Source organism: Heteronotia binoei, chromosome 6 (genome assembly GCF_032191835.1).
Source record: "Heteronotia binoei isolate CCM8104 ecotype False Entrance Well chromosome 6, APGP_CSIRO_Hbin_v1, whole genome shotgun sequence".
NCBI classification, from domain to species: Eukaryota; Metazoa; Chordata; class Lepidosauria; order Squamata; family Gekkonidae; genus Heteronotia; species Heteronotia binoei.
The window spans coordinates 23,203,545-23,228,102 of record NC_083228.1 but is presented as its reverse complement, the minus strand read 5'-3'; the positions used below and the strand labels follow the sequence as shown (position 1 = coordinate 23,228,102).

General features: G+C 41.5%; 1 protein-coding gene across 2 annotated transcripts in view; it reads left to right on the top strand.

The window, feature by feature from the left end:
- The window catches only part of JMJD1C (jumonji domain containing 1C), a 214,462-nt gene that overhangs the window by 113,108 nt on the left and 76,796 nt on the right, over positions 1–24,558 (top strand). The window contains exons 1-2 of one of the 2 annotated variants that reach the window (XM_060241114.1): positions 4,219–4,414; positions 14,049–14,162. Coding sequence is in view for 1 of the 2 variants with exons in the window: in XM_060241113.1 (XP_060097096.1) it covers positions 14,049–14,162 (114 nt within the window). In the remaining variant the exon portion in view is untranslated. Of the gene's footprint in view, positions 1–4,218; positions 4,415–14,048; positions 14,163–24,558 lie in introns of those variants that run through there. The other variant, XM_060241113.1, reaches the window with a different exon arrangement.

The window sequence follows — 24,558 nt, the reverse complement described above, 5'->3', positions numbered from 1 at the left end:
ATCTTCTAGATATTGCTGCAATAGAACAAGTCCCTACGAAGCAGAAATATCTAGGAGTTTATTCTATCTTTTTCACAGTTCCCAAAAGGAACGGGGACTGGAGGGCAATCCTGGACTTGAAATTTCTGAACAGGAATATCAAGCTACGCCACTTCAGGATGGAGTCCATCAAGTCAATAACAGAGGCCCTGAATCACATGGACTACATGGCTTCACTGGATCTAACAGAGGCCTATCTTCATATCCCGATTCTACCCGCCCATCGCAAATTCCTACGTTTCTGCGTGAACGGACGTCACTACCAGTTCAGAGCCCTGCCTTTCGGTCTTGCAACGGCTCCACGGGTGTTCACCAAGGTATTGGTGAATCTGATCGCTCATCTCAGGCAGAGAGGTATACACGTTCACCCGTATCTCGACGACCTGTTGCTAAGATCTTCGTCGAGGAGGAATGCAGAGCAGGACGTCCAGAGTACCATCAACTGCCTCCAGCAGCACGGCTTCATAATCAATCCGGTCAAGAGCCACCTGTGGCCGACTCAGAGACTGGAGCACCTGGGCATGATAATCGACATGAACCTGAGATCCATCTTCCTTCCAGAAGCCAAAATCTTGAAGACCGTGTCGCTTCTACGACAGGTAATTCAAGAGCCATCATCGACGCTCCAGACACTGGCAAAACTCATGGGCCTTCTAATTTCAAACCTCGAAGCTTTACAGTGGGGCCGCCATCACACCAGGCAGTTGCAGATGTTCCTACGTCCCTATCAGCTACAGATCATGGAGAGACGCTCCATGTCACTGACGTTGCCCGTGGGGGTAAAGGAGAGCCTTATGTGGTGGACCAAGGCCAGCAACTTACGTCAGGGAAAAATCTTCTGTGCAGAGGGAGAGTTGCAGCTGTTTTCGGATGCCAGCCTCTTGGGTTTGGGGGCAACCCTCAATGAGACTCCCACACAGGGTCGGTGGACTACCAAAGAGTCGAACCTCCCAATGAACCTCTTGGAGCTTCGAGCAATCCGACTAGCCTTGCTTCACTTCCAGGCCAAGTATCAGGACAGCATGTCCTGATACGAATGGACAACATAGCAGCGAAAGCCTACCTAAACAATCAAGGGGGGTCCAGGTCCAGCTCCCTCCACAGGGAGGCCGGGAAGCTGTTCAGATGGGCGGAGTGCCACCTGAAGTCAATAAGAGCGGAACATATCAAGGGGACATGCAACGTCAAGGCAGACTGGCTCAGCCGGGAGCACATCCAGGCGGGAGAGTGGTCTCTCAACAAGTCTCTGTTCCTGAAGATAGTGGAGCATTTTGGATCTCCAGCACTGGACCTATTCGCATCTCATCAAAACCACCAACTTCCCCGATTCTTCACAAGGTACTTCCACAGTCAGGCGGAGGCCACAGACGCACTAACATCCCCGTGGCCACAAGACCTTCTGTATGCCTTCCCTCCAATTCCAGTCATCCCGAGATTACTCAGAAAGATCAGGACACTGGGGGCCGAGGCCATCTTGGTTGCACCCTGGTGGCCTCGACGTCCCTGGTTTTCTTCAATCCAACAGATGTCCATGGAGGAACCACTCCATCTACCAACCTGGCTGGACATGCTACTGCAGGGGCCTGTGTGGCACCCTCGTCCAGAATGGCTGGGGCTGACCGCTTGGAGGTTGAGAGGAGATCCTTGTTAGATCTAGGGTATACTAGCGAGGTGGCTAGCACCATACTTGCATCTAGAAAGGAATCCACCACGCGGATCTATAACACGTCTTGGAAGGCCTTCCACAGGTGGTGCCGGAGGAAGAAGGTGGACCCATTACGTCCTACTGTTCCTAAGGTCCTTCAGTTTCTTCAGGATGGTCTGCAGTCAGGCCTGAGACCAGCTACCCTCAGGCAGCAGATCGCAGCACTGTCCTCAGTACTTCAACAGGTGGAGGGCATAAGCCTGTCGTCTCACGCGCACATCCGACGGTTCCTTAGAGGGGCTTCCTTGAGTTCTCGACCACAATCTCATCGTTTTCCGACTTGGAGACTGAACCCGGTGCTGTCAGCCCTGACAGGTCCGCCCTTCGAGCCACTCATATCTGTGCCCCTAAAGATGATGTGCATGAAGACGATCTTCCTGGTGGCAATAACGTCACAGGTGGTGGCACCTCGACCAGAAGTGCAGCAACCAACGCAGCTTTCAACAGGAACGCCTCTGTCGAGGAGGTGTGCAAGGCGGCTACGTGGTCCTCTATCTCCACTTTCGTGCGACACTACAAACTGAATTCTTACGCATCGGCGAATGCGGCCTTTGGTAGACGTATCATTCAACATGTTCTACCTGAGTAGGGCGACCCCACTCTAAATAACTCACTGCTCTGGGAGCACCCAAGATGTCCTCCGCCTCCTAGGAGAAGGACCCCTCACGGTAAGTGCCAAGGGTCGGTTCCCAACATTTTTTACTCTTTCTAAGGGCAGGAGAATACATCTGCCCCCAGCACAAGACCTTCTTTTTCTGGAGCCTCTCTGTCACTACAATGTAAATATACTACAACTCAACACGTTAATTTCTCCATAAATCAATACTCTGAGTACTGGGGGTTTTGCTTTCTGCCTGCAAAAACTCTACCTGAAAATCCTATGAAGGAAAGTGGCAGTGCTTTACAGCTGGGCCAGAGAATGGAAAATCAGACCAAAGTCCCTTGGCAGAGGTTTTTTTGAATACTTACACCCTGTCTAGATGGATGACAACTGGGATTAAGATGCTCTAACGAGAGCAAGGTTGGAATGCCTGTTTTTCCTAAAGGCACACTCAACAAGAGCTCAAGCCTCATAGCAGCTTTTTGATGCAACCAGACGTCAGGGAGATCTGCAGAGCTGCAACTCGGTCCTCATCACTGACGTTTATCAAACAGTATTCCATTGTCATAGATTCTAGGAGAGAGGCAGTGGTTGGGAAAGCGTTGTTACAATCACTTGCATGAACTGTCCCATACTCACCTCTGTGGCAAGTGAGCTTGCTATTCTCCCGTGTGGGACTGACTGCACAGAAGATACAAAAATGAAAATATGATTTCACTTAGCTGTAACTGATGCTCATTGAGTGTCTTTTGTTTAGGCACACATCCCTCCCTCCTTCATGCTGTAGGCTTTACTCAGTATTCATAATCACCACAATGGTGGAAGGAGACCAAGGGAAGATTTCTTTCCCTGCCTCTCATCATGTGACCATTTGGGTGGGAACAGAGCCTGTATCTCTGATTTGCTGAGGGGAGGGGGAGCACTCAGCTGTAAGATTCTGGAAGTTTGTAGAAAATTTTGCAGCAGCAGGCCTGCCCTGAGGCAGTCTTATGTGTGCCTGCACAGAAGACACTTGAAGAACATTAGTTACAGGTAAGTGCAACCATGTTCTGTATTTGTCAAGTCTGTTTCCTCTTTTATATCACTCCTCCCCCAATATGAGCATGCATTTACTGCTATATTTCAGAAAGAATGTTAAAGTTGGTTGTGTCATTTAAGACTTGATCCCTCAGTTTAATAATTTAGTTTGTCATCCTTGGTGTTCGCTGGTTTGTGCTAAGCTATATTAAACAATACAAAAATGGTTTATTTCCTGTTGCAGTTTGAATAGGACTCATGGACAACTGTTTCTATCCTTCTTTCTCTCCAAGGATCTCAGAGCCCCAATTAGCTGCAATGTGGTTTAAAATCCAGATAGGTTATTCCCAAAGTACACTGCTCTTCATGATGACACCTGAAGAGGTCAATGATCTTTTGTTTTAGAAAGTGATACCTCGATAGGAAATCTTCGTTGCCAAATCCATTTGGATTTATTCCATTTTTCTTCCAAGGACAATTCTGAACTGTAAACTGTTGCATTGCATGACTGTGTTCTTTCTCTGGTGCTGAAATCCTGTGTACTTTTACCTGGCAGTAAGACTAATTGAAATCAATGGAACTTGTTTCTGAGTAGGTATGCCTACAATTGGCTGTGAGTAACTGAGGAAAGTGGGAACTTGATAGCTGCGTTTTTCTGTAGGCATTAAACTTGAGCTGTCAGTCTCTCCTGCAGTCTGGCTTTGTCTGTAGTTAAAATTATGACCTATACACTCTGGCCGTCCCAGCCAAATGAGTAATCAGTAATGTGACTCGTGCTGGAAGTGACTCCATCACCACCTGTGACGGGGGATTAGTTACAGTTCACAGAGCACCGCCTCTTCCCTTCTTTCAACATGTCGTAAGCAGAGGGCTAGGTTCTCGTTTTTCTGTCTGCTCTGCTGTAAACCAGTGTGTATGCAGATGAAAAGTATCATTCCCGATATTTTCTGTCCTATGGATTGTTAGCTGATGGCTCCTTTGTATGCTTGAAGACTGCTTTGTTATGTAAGCGACCTTGGCAGAAATTATCATGACCCAGATCTGGGAACGCTGTAAGTGCTTCAGTTGCAGGGTTTCTTAGTTCGTAACACGCACTGCTGCTGACAAAGAGAGTTGTAATCTGCGCTGCAGAGCCTGGGATGAAGGGGTGGGGGAGGCTGTCATTTGTTTTATTGTTAGGTTGCAGTCTGGACGCTTTCTTTGTACATATCTTTTGTCTGTGGAAATGTAGTTAGATTTGAATGGTACTGATAGAAACTATAAGAGAGTTTTTGAAAAATCCTGTATTGTGGGAGAGCTCGAAGTTTATTACATGACCTACTAAAATGTCTCCTGAAAATTAAAACATGATTGAAAGGCATTTAGAAGCAAAATGAGGTTTGTATCGTGGTTTTTAAGTGTTTGTGTGTATTTCTAAATTCTTCATTAATATAATGCTGTTGGATAGTTTGGTAATCAAGATGGCAAGGTTTAAACATATAAAGTAGAATGCAGTAAAATTAAGCCAGCCCTTACTCCTTGTTGGTTCAAGTTAACTCTTCCCTGATTTTTTAAATCTTGTAGCTGTTATGTTTCTGTTGGTTTTGGTATTTGAAAAGGATATAATTTCTGTCCTAATGATTTTTCTGAAGTTCTTAAAAGAGCCTCAATTTGGGTTCTAGCCATTTTGAATAAAGGAAAAATTAATAAAATCCATTGTTAAACATCAAAATACTTCCAAGCCTTACAAAATATATCACATAATTAAAGGGTTTCAGAATGTTTATGAAACTATAGGGTGTATAGTTTAGAACAATAGGATGTCTCCTGCAATAAAGTATATATATTTCCTGTTGCAGACAGGAAATCGAAATGGTGTGTGTTCTCTCTCTCTTTCTCTCTCTCTCTCTCTTTCTCTGGAAGGGGAAATGAGAGACTGAGCAGCTGAAGTCTCCATTCAGAACTGTGTCTGATTTATTTTAAAAATGCCTTTCAGGGAAGGATCATTTAGTCCATTTTTTCTCATGTGAATGGAATTTAGTGCTACATGGAGACCCAAACAAGACACAGTTGTTCTGAGCTTGGCTTAATATAAAAAGAAGGCCATAATTGTAATGTAGATATTTTGGCTGTGCTGGCAGTTTATTTTAGCTTGCATGATTTGGATGCAGTAAAGTTTCTTGTTTTTTACACAGAATGTTGCATTTAAATTGCATCCCTATTTTTAGTTTGGAATTTTGCATAATATAAAAAATAGTTTGTAGCCAAAACTTATGTCTGCAGTTAGTTTTACATCAGAATGTGGAAATATTTTGCAGAATTATAGATGTGCAGCCCTTTGTGTAGGAGCCTATGTATTAATGGAATCATTTTTGGAATTTTCAGGGCTATGAAAAGCAAGAGGAATGTAAACATATGGAGGCTTTTGTTTCAATATAAAGGAAGATAACATGCAGTAACTTGTTCTATATTGACGGGAGGCTGTTGCATTTAGTGCAGCACACAGTATAAGTGAACAGTGAATTATGGTGGTTAAAACAGTTAATTTTAAATTTTAGATATGCTCAACAATATTGTATTTTTAAACTGGGAAAGATTTGTTTGCTGAGGTGCTGCTGCTGCATAAATTGATGCTTAAGTATGTCATAAGTGCATTTATACACTTTGATCAAAATACTTTTGAAGCATGGTGCAGTATATTTTTTTGTTTTTATATTTGATTTGAGATTCAAAACTTTGCACGCATTTGTCTCTGTAGAGTTTAAAGTTGTCATCGTGTAACTATCTTGTCATTCTGTGATTCATTCTTAGTTAAGGGCAGATTCTGAAAATGTACCAAAAATATAGGACAATAGAGAGCGAGGTTTGGCACAATCATTTTGCTAATTACGTCTAAACATCCCATCACTGTAATTTTTACTTTAGCCAGTTCTACCAGTTGTTTAACATTGCTCTAAGAACCCTTTGACCTATGGAGGGAAGGAAAGGTGAAGGAGGTCATGTTTTTCAAAGAATGTGTTGTTCAGGTTAGAAATAACTTGTGTAAGAAACTCTTCTGATTCCCAGTAGAAAAGAGCAAAAGTCCAGTAGCACCTTAAAGACTAAGAAAATTTGTGGCAGGGTATGAGCTTTTGTGAGCAACATGGCTACCCATCTTGATTTATTTTCTGATTTGCGTGTGTCATCTTTTTATATTATTCAAAAGAACTGAATGGGCTGGATCCAGTAGTGAATACTTTCTGTTTCCACTTCCATAGTTAGTTTGAGGACTTCATTGATTGAATCCATCCAGTTTTATCTTATCTGAATTTTAAATTTTTGCGTTTTCATTCCCATCAAACACCCCAAGAAAATTACAGTACACATAAGTTAATAATTGCTGTATGATCTTGATTCTATTTGTACCATATGTGATTTCATTTATTTGAAATATCTTTTAAAATCTTAACAGGTAACTAATAAGTACTTATAATGTCTCTAGAAAGATTATATTTTCTTTTTTGTATTCATGAGAAACCAGAAATTACTGTCAACATTAAGCTCTAGAATTTATATATACATTGACTAAAATATCAGTTACCTGAACCACCAGCCCCCTGCCCCTGTGATGTATATCTGATGTCATAGCATGTCTGCTGACACTTATTTTTACTACAGGGAAAGATTCTAGAATATTGAAAAATAGTGCAGCTTTTTGAGGGTTATAGAAGGTTAGTTCACCTAAGCAGAAAACTTTAGACAGGCTCTGTGAAAATGAGTAACTGCTGTTTTGCAGAAAGGGAGTGCGCAAGTAGAGGACCTTTAGAGGCTGTGTAGATAGATCCCAGTTCACTGGAAGAGGAGTCCAGAGAAGATGAGTGCTGTAGGTGATTTGAATTTTGCATGCTCACTTGAATTAACCAGCTAGATCATTGGCTGCAGATCTCTAGTTGTTCTTTAACCAGCACATGAGCTTTCCATTAACAAAGTGCTTTAACAAGATTTCCAAGTTATTCCAGGCAAAAGGGTATTATGAATAAAGCATGTACACCATATAAGGCAAATACTTTCAAAATGAAGTCAGCTTCAGGCTGTTGAGTTCTGTGTGTACCTAAGTAAGATAAAATAGTCATACAAATTTTGTTTATACAGTGTAGCAGACTAACTGCAGTCTTGTTTATTGAACTATGTCCTGAGATTATTTTGAAACAGAACTAGTTTTGGCTGTCTACAAATTTTAATGTTGTGAATTTTCAGGTTCATTCAAAGGATGGGCACTTTTTTTGGGGGGGGGGGGTGAATGCACAGCAGGCAGAGGTTTTTTAGTGACTCCTTTGTACAACAAATGTGCTAGAATTAAACAACATTTTGTAAAATGAGCCTTTTGAACTTCCCTTTTTGCCTACCTAGGTCAGTTTTATGAAAGTAATTAAGTATGTGTGCAGGTAAATTGGAATGGAAATCTTTGGAACAGCTAGGAACAGCCTACTATTGAATGTTGTAAAGTGTTGTTTGTTTTTGCTTACTTTATTTGCATGAGGTGATACTACTTTATAGCACAATCTATTGAGAGCAGGATTGCTTTGCAAACAGGGTACAAATAGTTAATTTTGCTTTCAGCCTTCAGATTTTTGTGTCCTTGTAGGGTTTCCAGGGTAACACTTCAACATTATTACTGTTTATCTTTGAAAACCACACTATGTCTCTGCAGCTGAGTGTGGATTGTTGTAGTACAAGAGGAGGAAAAATCAGCTAGGCTAAGAAGCATTTTACCTACTGTGTACACTGCTAGTTCTGTCTTTTTGATAAGTAGCCTGCCAAACTTGAGACTTGTTCTCCTTCCTTAAATCAATACTGTTCTGATTATGTGTGTTCTTGTATTTAAATAAGTCATTTTATTACTGCTTGTAGAATACAAAAATAGGCACACCTAGCATGCTAATTATTCATTTTTACAAATTAAGATTTAAAAAAACTACCTGGAGCCGTCCTTTGTTGCTAGAATATTTATACCATAACAGACTGCAGGAGGTTGCCAGTTAAGGGATTTAGGGAAACCAGATTAGTAGCTACTAAATTACTGGTCTGTGGAGAACCACATTGATATGAGTAAAATGAGAAAATGAGTCTTAAAACACTTACAACATGACAGGACTGGCTGTATGGTTGGGCTGAATAAATCTGGTGATAATATTTCCTTTATGCTGGGTACACCCTATCACCATCTTTAAACTCACCCTGCAAAAAAAACCCCAACCTTAAGGACATTTCTGCATTTAAGGATATTCTAATATTGTAAAAACATATGCAGCCTGTTGTAGTGTTTCTGTATGTGACTACATTGCCTTCCTAAGCTATTTATTTAGTGCCAAAGAGGCGAGGGGTGGTGGAGGCGTCTCGTCTGGGGGAGCAGCCTTTCACAGGCTCTCTAGCGCTGGTGCTGTTTGGGTAATACAAAGGACTGAGGATAAACTTGGAAGTAAACTGAGGGAGCGAAACCTAGCTTGGTTTCGATCTTCTTTCAGGCTTATGCTTTTCACTTTTCTCTACCATTTGGCTATTCCCCCTTCTTTCTTGAAAAGAGGTTCTTCAAATTTATAAACACCAATCATTTCCACATCTACTTGTACTGTTTGATATCAGTAGGGGAAAAAGGCAGCCATGGATTTTTTCCCCCTGTTCCACTTAGGCAGGAAAAAAGAGAATGAGGCTCTTCTTTCCACCCTTTGCTTGCTCACCCTGTACAGCAGCAACAGTGTCTCCTGTTACTTGGGATAGCACTACCTGCTTGTAGAAGTTAATTCCAGCAAGGCACTGGTCCAAATCAGTTGGTTTGGATTCCATCCAACAAATGTGGCTCTAATTCCATAGCCAAGCCTCTGCCATCACCATGCTTCATCTTGGGAAATTGTATTGAGTCAGATTCTGGCTGGCTGCACTAAGACAACATGACAAGCTGTAATTAACCTGAGATTTGCTGTAGTGACCACAAATGCAGTTTATTTGTTGTGCCTGCTGTGCACTCCCCTGGCTTCCCCTGACCTTTCTCTTCCCCTCCCTTTGTGTGCAGAGTACAATCAAGGCTTCCAAGTTTGAAAAGCCTTGAAACAAACTCCTGCTCCCCATAAAAGACAAACTGAAGGTGGTTGGATTAACTGGAAATTTGTCTCTTGCAAATTTGCCTTTTGTAAACTGGAATTCTAAATTAAAGTTAAATTGAAGGGTTAGAATCCTCATTTGTGGCAAGCAAGCCATCCAATTCACCCAGCCACCTGCATTTGGACATAAGAGGAACTGGAATTTTTTTCAAGACTGCTCAAGCCAGTATGCCTTAATCACAGTCTAAGAGAGGGGAAAAAGAGAGGAGTAAAGGAAGTGCACTGGCAGGGCGAGTGGTGGTTGTGTCTCTTCCAGCAAATCTCAATTTAATTACAGATAGTTGTGATATCTGAATGCACCTTCCCACTGTTAGAATTCCAATTCATAGGCATTGATAAAGGTTGTAAATGGAGTTTTCAGCACTGGATTGGGAAATTCCTGGAGATTTGAAGACAGTCTAGGATGCATGGGGTTTGTAGAGGAGAAGGAACTTAGTGGGGTATAATGCTGTAGAGTCCATCCTCCAAAGCTGCAGTCTTCTCCAGGGGAACTGATTTCTGTTGGCTGGAGATCATTTTTAGTTCCAGCAGCACTCCAGGCGTCACTCAGAGGTTGGCAACCCTGATTCTAAAACACAATCAGAATGTAGCCATGTTACAGAGGAATCAGTTTAATTATCCCTGCTAGTTAAAATGTGTGTTAATTGCTTCCATCATCACACAAACTTGGACCCAGAGTCTCCACAAACCCAATTCCTATTTTGTCATTTAGAAATCACCATCTTCTTTATTGTGTCCCCATTTTCTTTGTCTACCCAATCCATAGTGGGTGGATGAGAATTAAGGGATTTATCATGGGACAACCCTGTTGTCAGTTCTTCAACAAGGTGATGTCTGATTTCCTTATCACAGGTTCCTTTCTTCAGTTTATGTGTACTGAAAATTTGAAAGTTATCAGATTTATCTGTTTGTGGTACAAAAGAAACCACATTGCGGTAGCAGATGTCTGAGTAGAGGAGATGATAGAAGTGCAAGCTGTGGGAAGGGAAATGATTATGTAAAGGAGAATGCTTAAATGTGTGGGCAGGATAAGCACAATATTCAGATTTAATATATATATTTTCCAAATTAAGGTATGCTACAATATCCCTATCATACTGCAGGGTCAACAGTAATGAAGGTTTTAAGGAAAAACAAATTGCAGCATTTTCCTGAGAAATGTACTGTTCAAACTGATTACTCAAATCCCTCTGCTCAAATGAGAGTTAATGATTGTTACTCTCAGTCCTGTCTACTTAAAAGAGGTACACGCCAAGGGTGTCCGCTTTTGCCAGTAATTTTTGCTCTCTCAGTGGAACCCCTGGCAGAATGTATAAAAAAAAATCAAGATATCAAGGGTGCCTCAATAGGTTCTAAAACCCATACAATAGCGCTCTTTGCTGATTAAGTTGTATTATATACCACTTCCCCAATAAAGTCATTACAGACTATCAATCAGATCTTACAACAACTTAGTCTTGTGTCTTGGTTAAAAATCAACCTGGAAAAAACAATTTTGCATCCATTCAATCTGTCAGTTGATACTGAAGCAAGGCTAAGAAATCTAGTCCCTTATTCATAAGTGGATAAGAAGCGGTCATGCTTAGGGATAAATATCCCCAAAAAATTAGGGCTTTAATGAAATTCAACTATGATGAGTTGCTAAAGGAAGTCCAAGCATTATTAGTTAAATGGAACAGAATCATCCTTTCTTGGCTTGAAAGAATCATGAGTATCAAATGTGTTATTCTTTCTAAATTTTTATATTTATTCCGGGCTATTCCAATAGAAATATCAGAAAAAACTTTGAATAAATGGCAACAAATCTTAAATCGATTTATTTTGAATAATGCTAGACCTAGGATAAAATTTTCAACACTGTGTAGACCCATCAAGAAGGGGGGGGGGGTCAAATACCCAATTGAAGAATCTACTATTATGTGGCTAATCTTGCCCAAACAGTTAAAATGATTAGGACAAATCCTGTAGACGCTTGGGTCAGTATCAAACAAGAGTATGTTTTCCCCTTCTCTTTGAGAGGAACTTTTTGCTATAAATGTCAGAAGAGATGACATTCTATACCAGCAAATCCTTTCCTGGAAAATTCATTAAGAATATGGGATAAGCTAAGGAAGTGGATTGCGCTGGGTATTTCCCTGGTAAGTAGCTTTTCCAACCAAGATTGGTTCCCACAATTCATTAAGGCTGACTTCAGCCATCCATGGGGGATTGAGGGTTGGATAGAATTGGGAAGTGGATTCAAGGAAATAATATTATTACTAAGGAACAAGCAGAAGAGAAATTAGGAGCTGATATCAATTGGTGTCAATACCTTCAGGTTCAGAATATGGTCCACTCTCTTCAGAGGAAAGAAACTATTAGATATGAATTGACACTATTTGAGGTTTTTCTTAAAGAGGAGGACAATGGCAAGAAAGGTTTGCTTTTCTAAAATATATTATTTAATTGACTCTCTTCACTCAAATCCACCCTCTTACATTAAACACTGGAATTTAATGCTACCTCAAAGGCTAGATGAAAGTGCTTGGAAAATGATTTGGAACTCCCCTTCCATTAAGGCTAAAAGCATTGGTATCCAACTCCAGTTTTTAAAAATGTATTCACTTTGGTTTTTAAAGCCTGTCATGATGAGTAAAATCTCTAGGGTCTCAAGTCCAGATTGTTGGAGGAATTGTAAAACTAAAGGCTCTCCGTGTCATATGTTGTGGGAATGTCCAACAGTGTCAAATTTTTGGAATAAACAGGTAGAGCAAATAAAACTTATATTCGATTTTACAATTCCAGTAGATTTTAAACTTCTTTTACTTGATATCTGGCCTGATAAGCTGGCGAGTAAAGATCAGAAATCTTTAATTTCGACAATGTTGGCGATAGCTCACATGACGATTGCTAAAAATTGGAAACCCCCAAATACCCCCACAATTGAAATGTAATATAAGTTTATGAGACCAGTATGTAATGACAAAGACAATGGATAACCCTTTCTTCGATAATGATACTGATTTGGCTATAGATTATTATTTGCTTTGGGCCCTAGTTTTGGAATTCTTTGGGAAAAATTTCTTTTTTGCCTAATAGAATGAATTATAAGCTATTTCTCAATGCCTTACATATTATGTACTGGTTTTGTAAATTTTTTGTTATATGCATTCAGTGGTCTAAGTTGAATTCTTGTGTGTTAGATTTATATTTTTATTATTTATTCTCCCTAGGCTCCCTTTGTATTGGATTAGATTTAATAAAATAAAATTTATTAAAAAACAAACAGATTGCGGAGAACTTCCAATAAAGCACCCATTTCAAAAAATCAGAACTGAAAATGTTTCCAATGTCCTAAATCTACTGGGATCATCTGATTTAGTACAAAAATATGCATTTGTGTGTGTGTATGTTTGTGTGTGGAGCAGAGATTTAATTGGTCCAGCAGTCTGCAGATGGAAGGATAGTGCATTGTTCCTGTGTGTCACTCCCTCCTCTGGCACTCAATATAATCACAGGAAGATTTTGTCTCAGGGTTGTGGGTGAAGTGGCTGTAGTAAAGAAGGAGATAGAAATACCCTCTTTGGTGTAGTGGTTAAGTGTGTGGACTCTTATTTGGGAGAACCGGGTTTGATTCCCCACTCCTTCACTTGCAGCTGCTGGAATGGCCTTTGGTCAGCCATAGCTCTTGCAAGAGTTGTCCTTGAAAGGGCAGCTGCTATGAGAGCCCTCTCAGCCCCACCCATCTCACAGGGTGTCTGTTGTGGGGATGGAGGGTGGGAGAAGATATAGGAGATTGTAAACTGCTCTGCGTCTCTGATTCAGAGAGAAGGGCAGGGTATAAATCTGCAGTCTTCTTCTTCTGTCATTGGTGAAGCTGCAGTGCTAGAAGAGGAGGAAGATTTTGTCCCTTTCCACCTGCCAGGTACAGCTATCTGGCCTGCATGGCTATTAATCCATGTGGGTGCCATGTATTGTTTCCTCTAAGCTGCAGAGACTTGTGAGCAAAAATTCTACGTTGTGAGCTACTGGCATTAAAATTGTCAGCTACTGCATAAGTTAGTGTGCTTTGGGGCCATTTTTCCTGAGCTAAGACAAAAATGTATGAGCTAGAGGCTAAAAATCTGTGAGCTAGCTCACGCCTACTCAGCTTAGAGGGAACAATGGTGCCATGGCACTTGGGACTAAACTTGGGCTTGTGGATGGATCCAGGAGGACTGCTGGAGTGAGAATAATATAGGAAAGATTTGTGACCGTGAACATCTTTCGCTGACAGATGGGTGGATCCAACCCCAATATGTCTTCGTAAACACTGCATCAGGAAAAAGTTAGCTACAGTTTTGAAACTGCCCAGTTTGACTGGAATTTCACTTGTGATTGGTTAATTTAGGGGAAAAAAGTATCTATAAAAATTTAAAAACCCAGACAAAAATACGGCGATGGGAAATTTTCTATGGCAAATGTTTATACTCACACAATAACATAGCAAACCATTAGTTTTGTAAAAAGAATTGAACAAAAATAATAAACATGGTATGTTTAGGTTTTTAGAAATTCCAGTTTTATATTGTTGTTTTGTTTTTGTCCTTAGACGTTCAAACCTTTAGTTGGAAAAAGTGTATACAGTTCTATCACTGCAGTTGAATTCCTTCTGGACAAACAGCTGGATTTTGTAACTGAAGATAGTGCCTTTCAGCCCTATCAGGTAAGAAGTTTCTATTGTTCCCATAAATTATATGCATTTCAAGTTTAGAGAGATACTAGTAATACAATCATTTGCAACATGACCCCAGCTGATTTCAGTGGGGTTTATGCAAGAATAACTCTAAAATATAGGATTGCTTACAAGCAGGGCCTTCTACCACCACTCTGGTAAGGGTCTGTATGGAGGGCCCAGAGCACCCAACCACTTGTCTTCCTTATTAATAAATACCTCTTAACTGTGACCAAGGTGACATAACCCAGGCAGTATAACAATAAAAATAAATTTATTATTAGTGCTCTAAAACAAGAAGTGGGCGACAAAATTTAGTGCTAAAGTGAATATGAAACAGTAAACATTGATGCAGATAAACAAAAGCCCTGACTCATTTAGCTATACAGTCTCTACTCTTAATACCAAACTTGCCACACTTCCCTTGGGTGAGGGAACTTTTCCTGCTGTCTGCTTCACAGAGCTTTCCTTCTCTATCTGCAACCATTCAGACAGAGAACCTCTCTGCTTGCAGCCTCTTCAGGAAAAAACACATCCTGTCTGGGCTTGGCCTTTTTTATGCTCTCTTCCCAGGTCCCATCCCTCTCTGGGCTAGTTTCCTTCCAAAACCTTGCCACCCAATCAGAAGTACAGAAGGGATCCTGGGAAATGTAGGCTTTCCCCAGTAACTCCTAGGCAGGCTTTTCTGAGGCCTGCAGGCTTCACTAGGCCCAGGATCATGACACAAGTATATTAAAAATGTATATGTTGATGCTGAATATCTCCTTCTGGTCATTTTGTGAGAACTGAAGCACTGTTTTACAAACTGATGGCAACTTTAGAGAAACTGGTAGTGATATATTGCAAAGAGTTCAGCACTGGAGTAATTATATTTTAAATAATTTATGATTCATTAATCTAAAGTTATACTTAAGTCACTGAAATTGCTTTTTTAAATACACTTGATTGTATTCATGTTCATTTTTCGGAAGAATTTTATAAGTTTTTTGTTATTGTAGTGATATCTCAGTTGATTGAGACTATGAACTGGGAAACAAATTATTGTGGAATTATCCTTTTAAGGTCTGCAGTGCTGCTTCAGAATTGGTGGCTTGCAGGGTTGTGAGGGCTGGGTTGGAAAATAGGGTTTCCTTGCCAGGTTTAGGTTGGAGACTTTGGGGATGGATCCAGGAGAGGGCGGGGTTTGGGGAGGGGAGGGGCCTCAGCATGGTACAATGCCATAGAGTCCACCCTTCAAAGCAGCCATTTTCTCCAGGGAAGCTGATCTCAGTCAACTGGAGATCAGTTGTAAAAGCGGGAGGCCCTACTTGGAGGCTGGCAAACCTAGTGGCTTGTGGATTTCTGATAATAACTGTGATTCTTTTGCAACGGCAGTTTTCCAGCTGTATTAATCATTGCCCTGATTTATGTGTACTTGTAAATTCATTGGAGGGGGGAGGGAGAGCAACGAAGTGTACTTTGAAAGATACCTTAAGAAAAAGAAAAATAACCCACTAGTCAAGTCTGAATGATACATGGTTTTTGTGAGATAAATGGTTCCTTTTAATTTATATTAGGCTGTTTCGTAGCTGCTTAAGCTTAACTTCTGAAGTTTGTCAAAGTTTCAGACCAGAACATTAATTTAAGGCATATCTTGGGTTGAGTTAAAGTACTCATTTTGGTTTCTGGTTAAAGTGCAACCGTATATAGATTAATTCACATAGTAAGCCATTCAGGTGACACAAATGCCTCCGCATACAATTGTGACAATTTGCATTGTGCCAGCCCAAAATTTCACGTATGAGGGGTTTGAGATTATGCCAATAAAATGACTGTGGGTTTGTGATAATGCAGTGAAAATAGCTAGGATCACATTTGGGGCTGCTCACAGAATCAGTTTGCCACATGGAACAGCCTTCATGTGGCTATTGTATAAGTGACTATTTACTTGATTGCTTGGATATAGGAGCTGGGCTTTAAACTTTGTGTAACACATGGGCAATTCTGATTTAATCACCATCTGGACCTTCTAGAAGAAAATAAGATTGTTATTTCATAGCTGAGTTAACCATTTTTGTAAAAGAATGAACAAAAATGTTTGGAAAATCAGCAGTGGATATTTGAGAGAGAAAATGTGGCATTTTATGCAACAACCTGTCAGCAGGTTACTTGGCAGTTACTTGAGCATGTATTAGGTTTCATCAATACGATGGAAGATTACCAAGGAGACTTTGTCCTTAGAAGAAAGCCCTGGGAGTTTAGTCTGAGAAAGTAAATCAATAATATGGCAGTGCATGAAGATTTGTCCCTGCTACATAAACTTCTGGCTTCAAAGTCATCGCGTAACACTTTGTTACAATACAAGAAAACAAAAGGCAGAATTAAGCTGAGGGAAATCTTTCTTTTTAGGGAAAATGCGATTTTCCTTGCCTATCAAAAGAACTCCCAGAAATAATAAGCTTTAGATTTTTATAGTCTTGAATAATTGAGACTCCAGAGTCCCTTATCTTTGCACGTCCTTTTGTGGCAGTGTGGTGGGACTGAAAGACTAACTAGCCTTTGACCCCACCATCACTCCTGAAGGCAATAGACCTATATAATGACCCTTCTCCATAACGATGGAGGATAGTTATGAGCCTCATTGTGATCATCAGTTCTCATGAATGTTGTAGCAGACAGGCACAGAAGAAGTGTCCTCACATATGCTCCCCCATGTTATCAACAACATTTGGAAGGTGGCATAATTAATCATGGAGCGGGAGCATATGCGTGGGCCCTTCCCCAACATGCAAGCTTCACGCAGATGGCCTGGAGGTCAGTCAGTGAAGGGGCCACAGCATTTAAACCTGCTGTTCCTCCTCATCCATTCAGTCCTGTTTAACAGGCTATTAATAGAGTGGGACAGGTTTGGAGAACGCTAGTGAGCGGAAAATAGAATAGAATTACTCTTGTCTTTAAAAGCAGCCTCCAGTTTATCAGAACCCACGTCTATCAGCATTTCCACATGGCTGCAGAAAATTTAATGTTATTAATATTCAGTACTCCCTATCCATTCAGATGACTGGGGAAGGCAATGGCAAACCACTCTGTAAAAGCCTGGCAAGAAAACGTCCTGATGTAACATCACCCCAGAAGTCGGTAATGACCTGATGCTTGCACAGCGGATTACCTTTACCTTTAAAAAAAGCCCAGTGGTGTAGAGTTGTAAACTGCAGTACTGCAGTCCAAGTTCTGCTCACGACCTGAGTTCAGCCCCAACAGAAGCTGGGTTCAGGTAACTGGCTCAAGGTTGACTCAGCCTTCCATCCTTCTGCGGTTGGTAAAATTAGTACGCAGATGACTGGGGAAGGCAATGGGAAAGCACCCTGTAAAACGTCTGCCAAGGTAACATCGTGATATGATGTCACCCCATGGGTCGGTAATGACTCGGTGATTGCACAGGGGACTACCTTTACCTTTTATCTAAGTAGAGGTTTTCAATCAAAACTCCAATTATAATCTCTGCGTTGTGTCAAGGCCAGAAGGTTTCAGAGAACCAATGATATCTTGGTGCTCTGGAATCTGCAAATTCACAATCAGTTTGACCATTTGGTCTAAAAAGGAAAGATTGCAAATATTGGAAACCGGGCCTCAAACATGCAGAGATTGTAGCATCCTACACTTCTTCACCAAAGTGTTGATTATCCTACTTAGCAAAAAGCTAAATTTCTTTCAGATTATTTTCACCAGTGAGAATAGTTGTAGATCCAGTTTTTAGCTGGTCACTCATATGTCCCAACATATTGGATATCCTGATTCAATCTGTTAAAATGTACAGATTGAGCTTTTGCTGTATCTGGAACGCTTACTCTTTACTGTAAAATATGGCTTCCAAGAAAAAGCAAATATGATTCACTGTATCTGCAATATAGCTGGCAAATAGATCACAGTGAGCAAAAGATTACACAGTCTCTGCATGGGTAGAACTTTACTGGACCATTCACCATCTGGAACAGCTCTGTTGGATGGCACTTTGTTGGTGCACTGTCAACTGACAGAAATTTTATATCTCCTGCTACTGTGACATTGTATTGGAAAGATTTCTTCTACATAGTATTTTTGGTACAGTTCATTTGTTGTGGAAGATCTGTTTCTTCGCTCTCTGACCAACATTATTTTGTGAACATTTTTTTTTTTACTTTTAATTTTTTGCTATAATATATTGTTTGGTTAGATTGCCCACTAAGACTTTTCTCAATTCCCAAAGCCAGCTAGAACATTCTCTGTCCACAGGAGTTACTGCCATCTGCACTCCAAGTATTTCAGGTGCTGCCAGAGAAGTCATGATGAAAGGAAACTATGGCTCAGTGGAGGAGCCTCTGCTTTGCATGCAGAAGGTCCCATGTTCACTCCCTGGCATCTCCAGTTAAAAGGGTCAGGTGATGTGAAAGAGCCTCTGCCTGAGACCCTGGAGAATTGCTGCCCGTGTGAGTAGGCAGTGTTGATGCTAGTGGATCAAAGGTCTGATTCAGCAACTTCATGTGTAACCTGATCACTGAAACTGTTTGGTGCAGTAAAGTTGAATCCAATAGTGAGAAGTTCGTGAGTGTAAATACTATTAATTTTATTTGGTATCTATGTGAAGATATTGTGAATGTGGTTGGTGCTTAAGAGGGTGAAGGGGGTTTCTTAGCTTTGAATTGGAGGGGATAAATCCTACACTCTCCCTTGGAAGTATTGGGAGAACTGGATGAGTGGGGAAGTCCCATCCACTTTTGGTGGCATGATATCCAGCGTTATTGTTCCAGAGGGGAGGAGTTTCCCTATCACCCTTTCAGTCTTCTCGTCCTGCCAGTGGAGGAGGCAGGCCTTTGGAGAGCTCTTACGTGCTTTCATTTTCAGAGCTATCTTTGAAGTCCAGTCTTGATTTGCTGTAGTCCTTATCTTCAGCAATCTTCCCTATCTCACAAAGCTATTAAGGCAACATGCTTTCACTCAGGAAAGCATGGAGATTTGCAGCTTTGCAGTGCTGTAAGGAAATAGCAGAGGATCTGGGCAATGGAGCCACCAGTGGTATTTGTCCTCTGGGCTGCAGGTGTATTTTGTGCCTGGCAGAGTTCCAAGGGCGTTGGGCTCTTTCCAATTTATTCTCCACTTCCCCCTCTTCCTCTGAGAGTCAGCACGTAAGGGATGAGATGACAGTGAGTGCCAGAGTAGGTATGCACTTTTTTCCTGCCAGAATGTGAATATGCCTTTCTCTTTTGCACTAGGGTTGAGCTAGATGGAAATGGAGAACTCCTACCCACTCCCTCTAGGGATGCCAAGGGTTTCCAGCAGTGTTTGGAGTTCTTTATAGAAGGGGATATGTGCAAAAGAGATTGCAGCAGCCGCAGGTGCCAGTGCTGTCCCCCATGAAGGCTTTCCAGTAGTACTAAGCAGCACAAGAAGCTTGCCTTATAGAGTCAGAGGGGGATAGAATCCTCACAAGTACCTCTCTTAGTCTGTAAAAAGCAAGTGTTGCCCTTTACATGTTACTCACAAATGAACCATTACAGTACTCATGAGTAGAGTAGTCACTAAATTTGAATAGTTCCCTTTTTCTCTCAGAGAGTGTCCCTGACCTCTCTGAAAAGGAGGCAGATCACATCAGTGACCAGACTGGACACAGGCAATAACCACCATGGTTCAGCGAGTTCTATCTCAGCCTACCTTGAGAATCATGTTCCTTTTGGGTCCCTTTGCGTCACATGATCTCTACCATTGAGTTGGTTCCATTGGTGAGAGCAGACTTGAGAGATCTGCGGTGGCTAATTCTTCCCTGCAGACAATGGTATTAGTAAAGTGGCATTGGAAAATTCCAGTTTCAAACAAATGAGATCATCCTTACTTTGGTGGACCAACCCCTCTAGCCTTTTGAGAGGCAAATCAGTTCTTCCTGCACCAAAGCTGGTGGCGACAGTGGATGACAACCTGTGAAAATGGGGAGCTCACATGGAGTCAACTCATGTGCAAGGGAATTGGGATCGGTCTAAGTCAAGAAACTGGCCATAGTAGTAACCCTTTCCCTTGGTCCTTTGTCTTTTTTCCTTCAGCTATTGAATCCTCATTATGTGGGTTTCAGGACCAAGAATGTGTTGGCCAAGGCCCATGTGTACAGACAGGGGTACCAGGCTGAGAAGCCCCCAGGGCCAAGATTCAAGCGGTCATGAGCTATTTGGAACCTCACCTGCAGAGTATAAGAGCAGATTACTTTCAGGGCTTGCCCAACAGGGAACCAAATTGGCTTCCCGGATCAGTTGTGCACCCAAATGTAGGGTCTCTGAAGACATCAGTCTGCATCCCCATGCCTCTATACCCAGACAGAAGGGATCTATGCCTTCCACCCAGGGCTTTTTTCCTGGAAAATGAGGTGCTGGAACTCTCAAGAAGAATATGAAGGAGAAACATATGGGTGCCCCTCATGAACTTTTAAACATTTTTTTGAGAATTTTGTTCCTTCGAAGAGGTTGTGGAACTCAGTTCTGCCATGTTCTTCCAGAAAAAAAAGCCCAGCTTCCACCAGTCTTTGCCAGAAGGCTTTCTCCACGCATTTCCTCCAATACCAGATCTACCTTGATGCCTTTGCAAGGGGAAGGAACTGGGTGCATAGTTGTTTGTGCTGCTCTTTTTTGGCCGAAAAGGCCATGGTTCCTGAGTCTGGTGAGTCTGCTCAAAAGGAACTTTGAACACTTCCCATTTCAGTGGTCCTCTTGCAGCAGAAACCAGTTGTTCATCAGGTCCCTGGGAGTTGCAGGTTAACAGCCTGGATCTTGATCACAGATTCTAGAGTATTTACTGCTCTTGGACAAGGTGATTCAGTTTGTTCTAGCAGCCAGTGGTATTCCCACTTCTAGAATTTATGATGTTTCATTGTAGACTTTCTGCACTGGTGTGTTGATACTCACATGGAAAATTTGAATCCAGTTCTGAAGTATGTATCACTTTTCTTACAGAACAGTCTGACAGGGGTCTTTGTCCCAGTACGTTAAAGAGGGGATTGAGTCAGAGGACATCTTCTGGATGATTCCCATCCTACTTGTAGGGAGGCAGGAACTAAATCTTTTTTCCACTTCCTGTTTTCCACTTCCTTTTTTCCACTTCCTGGGAGTCACCCTCAGTTTTTTTCCTGCCTCAGTAGGGAGACAACCTAGAATAGGCTTTGCCTTATCCTATTCTACCTAGTGGCTTCTGTGTGAGAGAAATTCCTTTTACAAAGTCCAATTTTTCTTCTTTACTTCCTTCTATTCTTCTCTGTCATGTCCTGTGCATCTTTCTTCACTATTTTCCCTCTATAATTCAGGCTTCAAAAACAGAGTTAAAAAGTCAGGAGGAAAGCAGTCATAAAGACCCGACAGGGAGCCCAAAAGCGACAAGACGCGATGATATGGCATTACCCATTGAAGACCTGACAGGGAGCTCAAAAGCGGCAAGAGGCGACTATATGGTACTACCCATTGAAGCACATCTACACCTTAAACAACAGTGGTGCAAAGAAATAGTCTCCAATAGTCGCAAAATAGAATTCCAAGTGCTTCCTCTGCAGCTTTTTATGCAATCACACACACACACACACAAAACCCTCTACAGGCCATACAACACCTTCTACACATCAAGATCACTGAACTGGTTCCAACAGAAGAAAGATCCTGTATGGGGTTTATTCCATCTTTTTCACAGTTTCAAAGAGGTTGAAAGACTGGTAAGCCATCTTGAATCTCAAGTTCTTAGAACATAAGAACATAAGAGAAGCCATGTTGGATCAGGCCAATGGCCCATCCAGTCCAACACTCTGTGTCACACAGTGGCCAAAAAAAATTCTATCTATCTGTCTTTTCTCCTGACTTTTTAACTGTTTTTGAAGCCTGAATTATAGAGGGAAAAGTGAAGAAAGATGCACAGGACATGACAGAGAAGAATAGAAGGAAGTAAAGAAAAATCGGACTTTGTAAAAGGAAATTATCTCACACAGAAGCCACTAGGTAGAATAGGATAAGGCAAAGCCTATTCTAGGTTGTCTTCCTACTGAGGCAGGAAAAGAACTGAGGGTGACTCCCAGGAAGTGGAAAAAAGGAAGTGGAAAGGGAGAAAGGGAGAAAAATACTTCTTTCTCTACTTTCTCTATCCCATGCGTTATCTTGTAAACATCTATCATGTCACCCCACAGGCGACGTTTCTCCAAGCTAAAGATCCCCAAGCGTTTCAACTTTTCTTCCTATCTATCTGTCTGTCCATCCGTCCATCCGTCCATCCATCCACACTGTGGCTAATAGCCACTGATGGACCTCTGCTCCATGTTTTTATCCAATCCCCTCTTGAAGCTGACTATGCTTGTAGCCGCCACCACCTCCTGTGGCAGTGAATTCCACATGTTAACCACCCTTTGGGTGAAGAAATACTTCCTTTTATCCGTTTTAACCTGTCTGCTCAGCAATTTCATTGAATGCCCACGGGTTCTCGTATTGTGAGAAAGGGAGAAAAGTACTTCTTTCTCTACTTTCTCCATCCCATGCATAATCTTGTAAACCTCTTATCATGTCACCCCGCAGTCGACGTTTCTCCAAGCTAAAGAGCCCCAAGCGTTTCAACCTTTCTTCATAGGGAAAGTGTTCCAACTCTTTAATCATTCTAGTTGCCCTTTTCTGGACTTTCTCAAATGCTAGAATATCCTTTTTGACGTGAATAACTTTGTGATGCCAGAACACTTTAGGTTTGTAACATTAAGGTCAATAGCAGAATCTCTACAGCTTCAAGAGTTTTTGATGTCCATAGATCTCACCAAAGCCTACCTTCACATCCCAATCTTTCAGGGGTCACAGGAAGTACCTTCACTTCTGCTCCAGCAACCACCACTACCAATTCAGGGCACTTCCTTTTGGACTAGCCTCAGTGTTTCAGGTGTCTACTAAGGTGTTGGTGAAACCAATCGTATGTACCTCACATCTCAAAAAGCACAAAAGATCAAGAAACTGGCTTCTTTAGTGATCAAAAACAGATTATCCTGATGATGTTAGCCAAACTCCACAATCTTCTAATCTCCACTACAGATTCAACCCAGTGGGGAAGGTTTCATACCAGACAGCTACAGATGTACTTATGACCTTATCAGACCCACATCTCCAGGAGGATAGATCTTTCACTTCAAGTTCCATTAGCGGTGAAGTACAGCCTTCATTGGTGAACCAAGATGACCAGTCTTCTACAAGAAAAATATTTTGGGATTCTGGAACAGCACCAAATCTTCATGCGTGCCAGCCTCAATGGACCATGTTCAATCAATACCCAATCCAGGGTCAGTGATCCAGAGTGAAGGGCAATCAGGCTAGCATTTTTACGACTCACAACACAGATCAAGGAATTACACATCTTAGTTGGATGGACAACATATCTGCCAAAGCTTATATCAACAAGCATGAGGGTTCCAGATCATCACCCCTTCACAGGAAAGGCCACAAGCTGTTTGTATGGGCTCAGAAGCACCTGGCATCCATCAAGGTGGAATATGTGATGGGAGTAATAACAGTTCAAGCCGACTGTCTCAGTTGTCAAGTCATCACACAGGAAGAGTGGTCACTCTACAGGAAGGTCTTCCAATAAATCCATCTCCCACTTTGGATAACTAAAGATTGACTTATTTGTGTCTCCAGAGAACCATCAACTGAAGAGGCTTTACTCCAGAAATCTCTACTCCAAGGCAGAAGCTACAGATGCACTGATGGTGCCGTGGCTGAAAGAACTTCTCTTCACCAGCCCTTTAACTCTACTTCTATCCAGACTGATCAGGAGAGTTGGAGAATTTAAGGCAGAAATTCTGATAGTAGCTTTATACTGGCCCATAAGACCTTGGTTTGCAGATCTCCAAATTCAAGCAGTGGAACCTCCATTAACCCTTCCAGTCTCAGAAGACACGCTTTACCAAGAGCTGATAGTCCATCCACATCTGGAATGCTATCATTTGATTATATGAAAATTGAAAGGAAGAAACTATTCCTTCTAGGATATCCACCTCAGGTTATGGACACAATTTTGGCTTTCCATAAATTGTCTACAAACAGGATTTGTATAATCACTTGAAATGGCATTCATGCATTGGGGTAACACAAGACAACTGGATATGTTGAAGCCCAAAGGGAGGGGGATCCTCTTGTTCCCCCAAGATGGGCTGTCCTCAGGTCTGAAAGCTTGAAAAGTTTTAAAAGTCAAGTTGCAGCTCTTTCTTTAGTGCTACCTCACTTTTATAAGAGGAGTGTTTTAAAATGTTCTCACATTTTACACTTCTTAAGTTGGGAGCTTTGCTGTCACAACCACCACAGACTCCCTACGTGGAAACTAAATACAGTTCTTTCTGTTTTAACAAGACCACTATTTGAGGTTATTAAGGACATTTCTATTG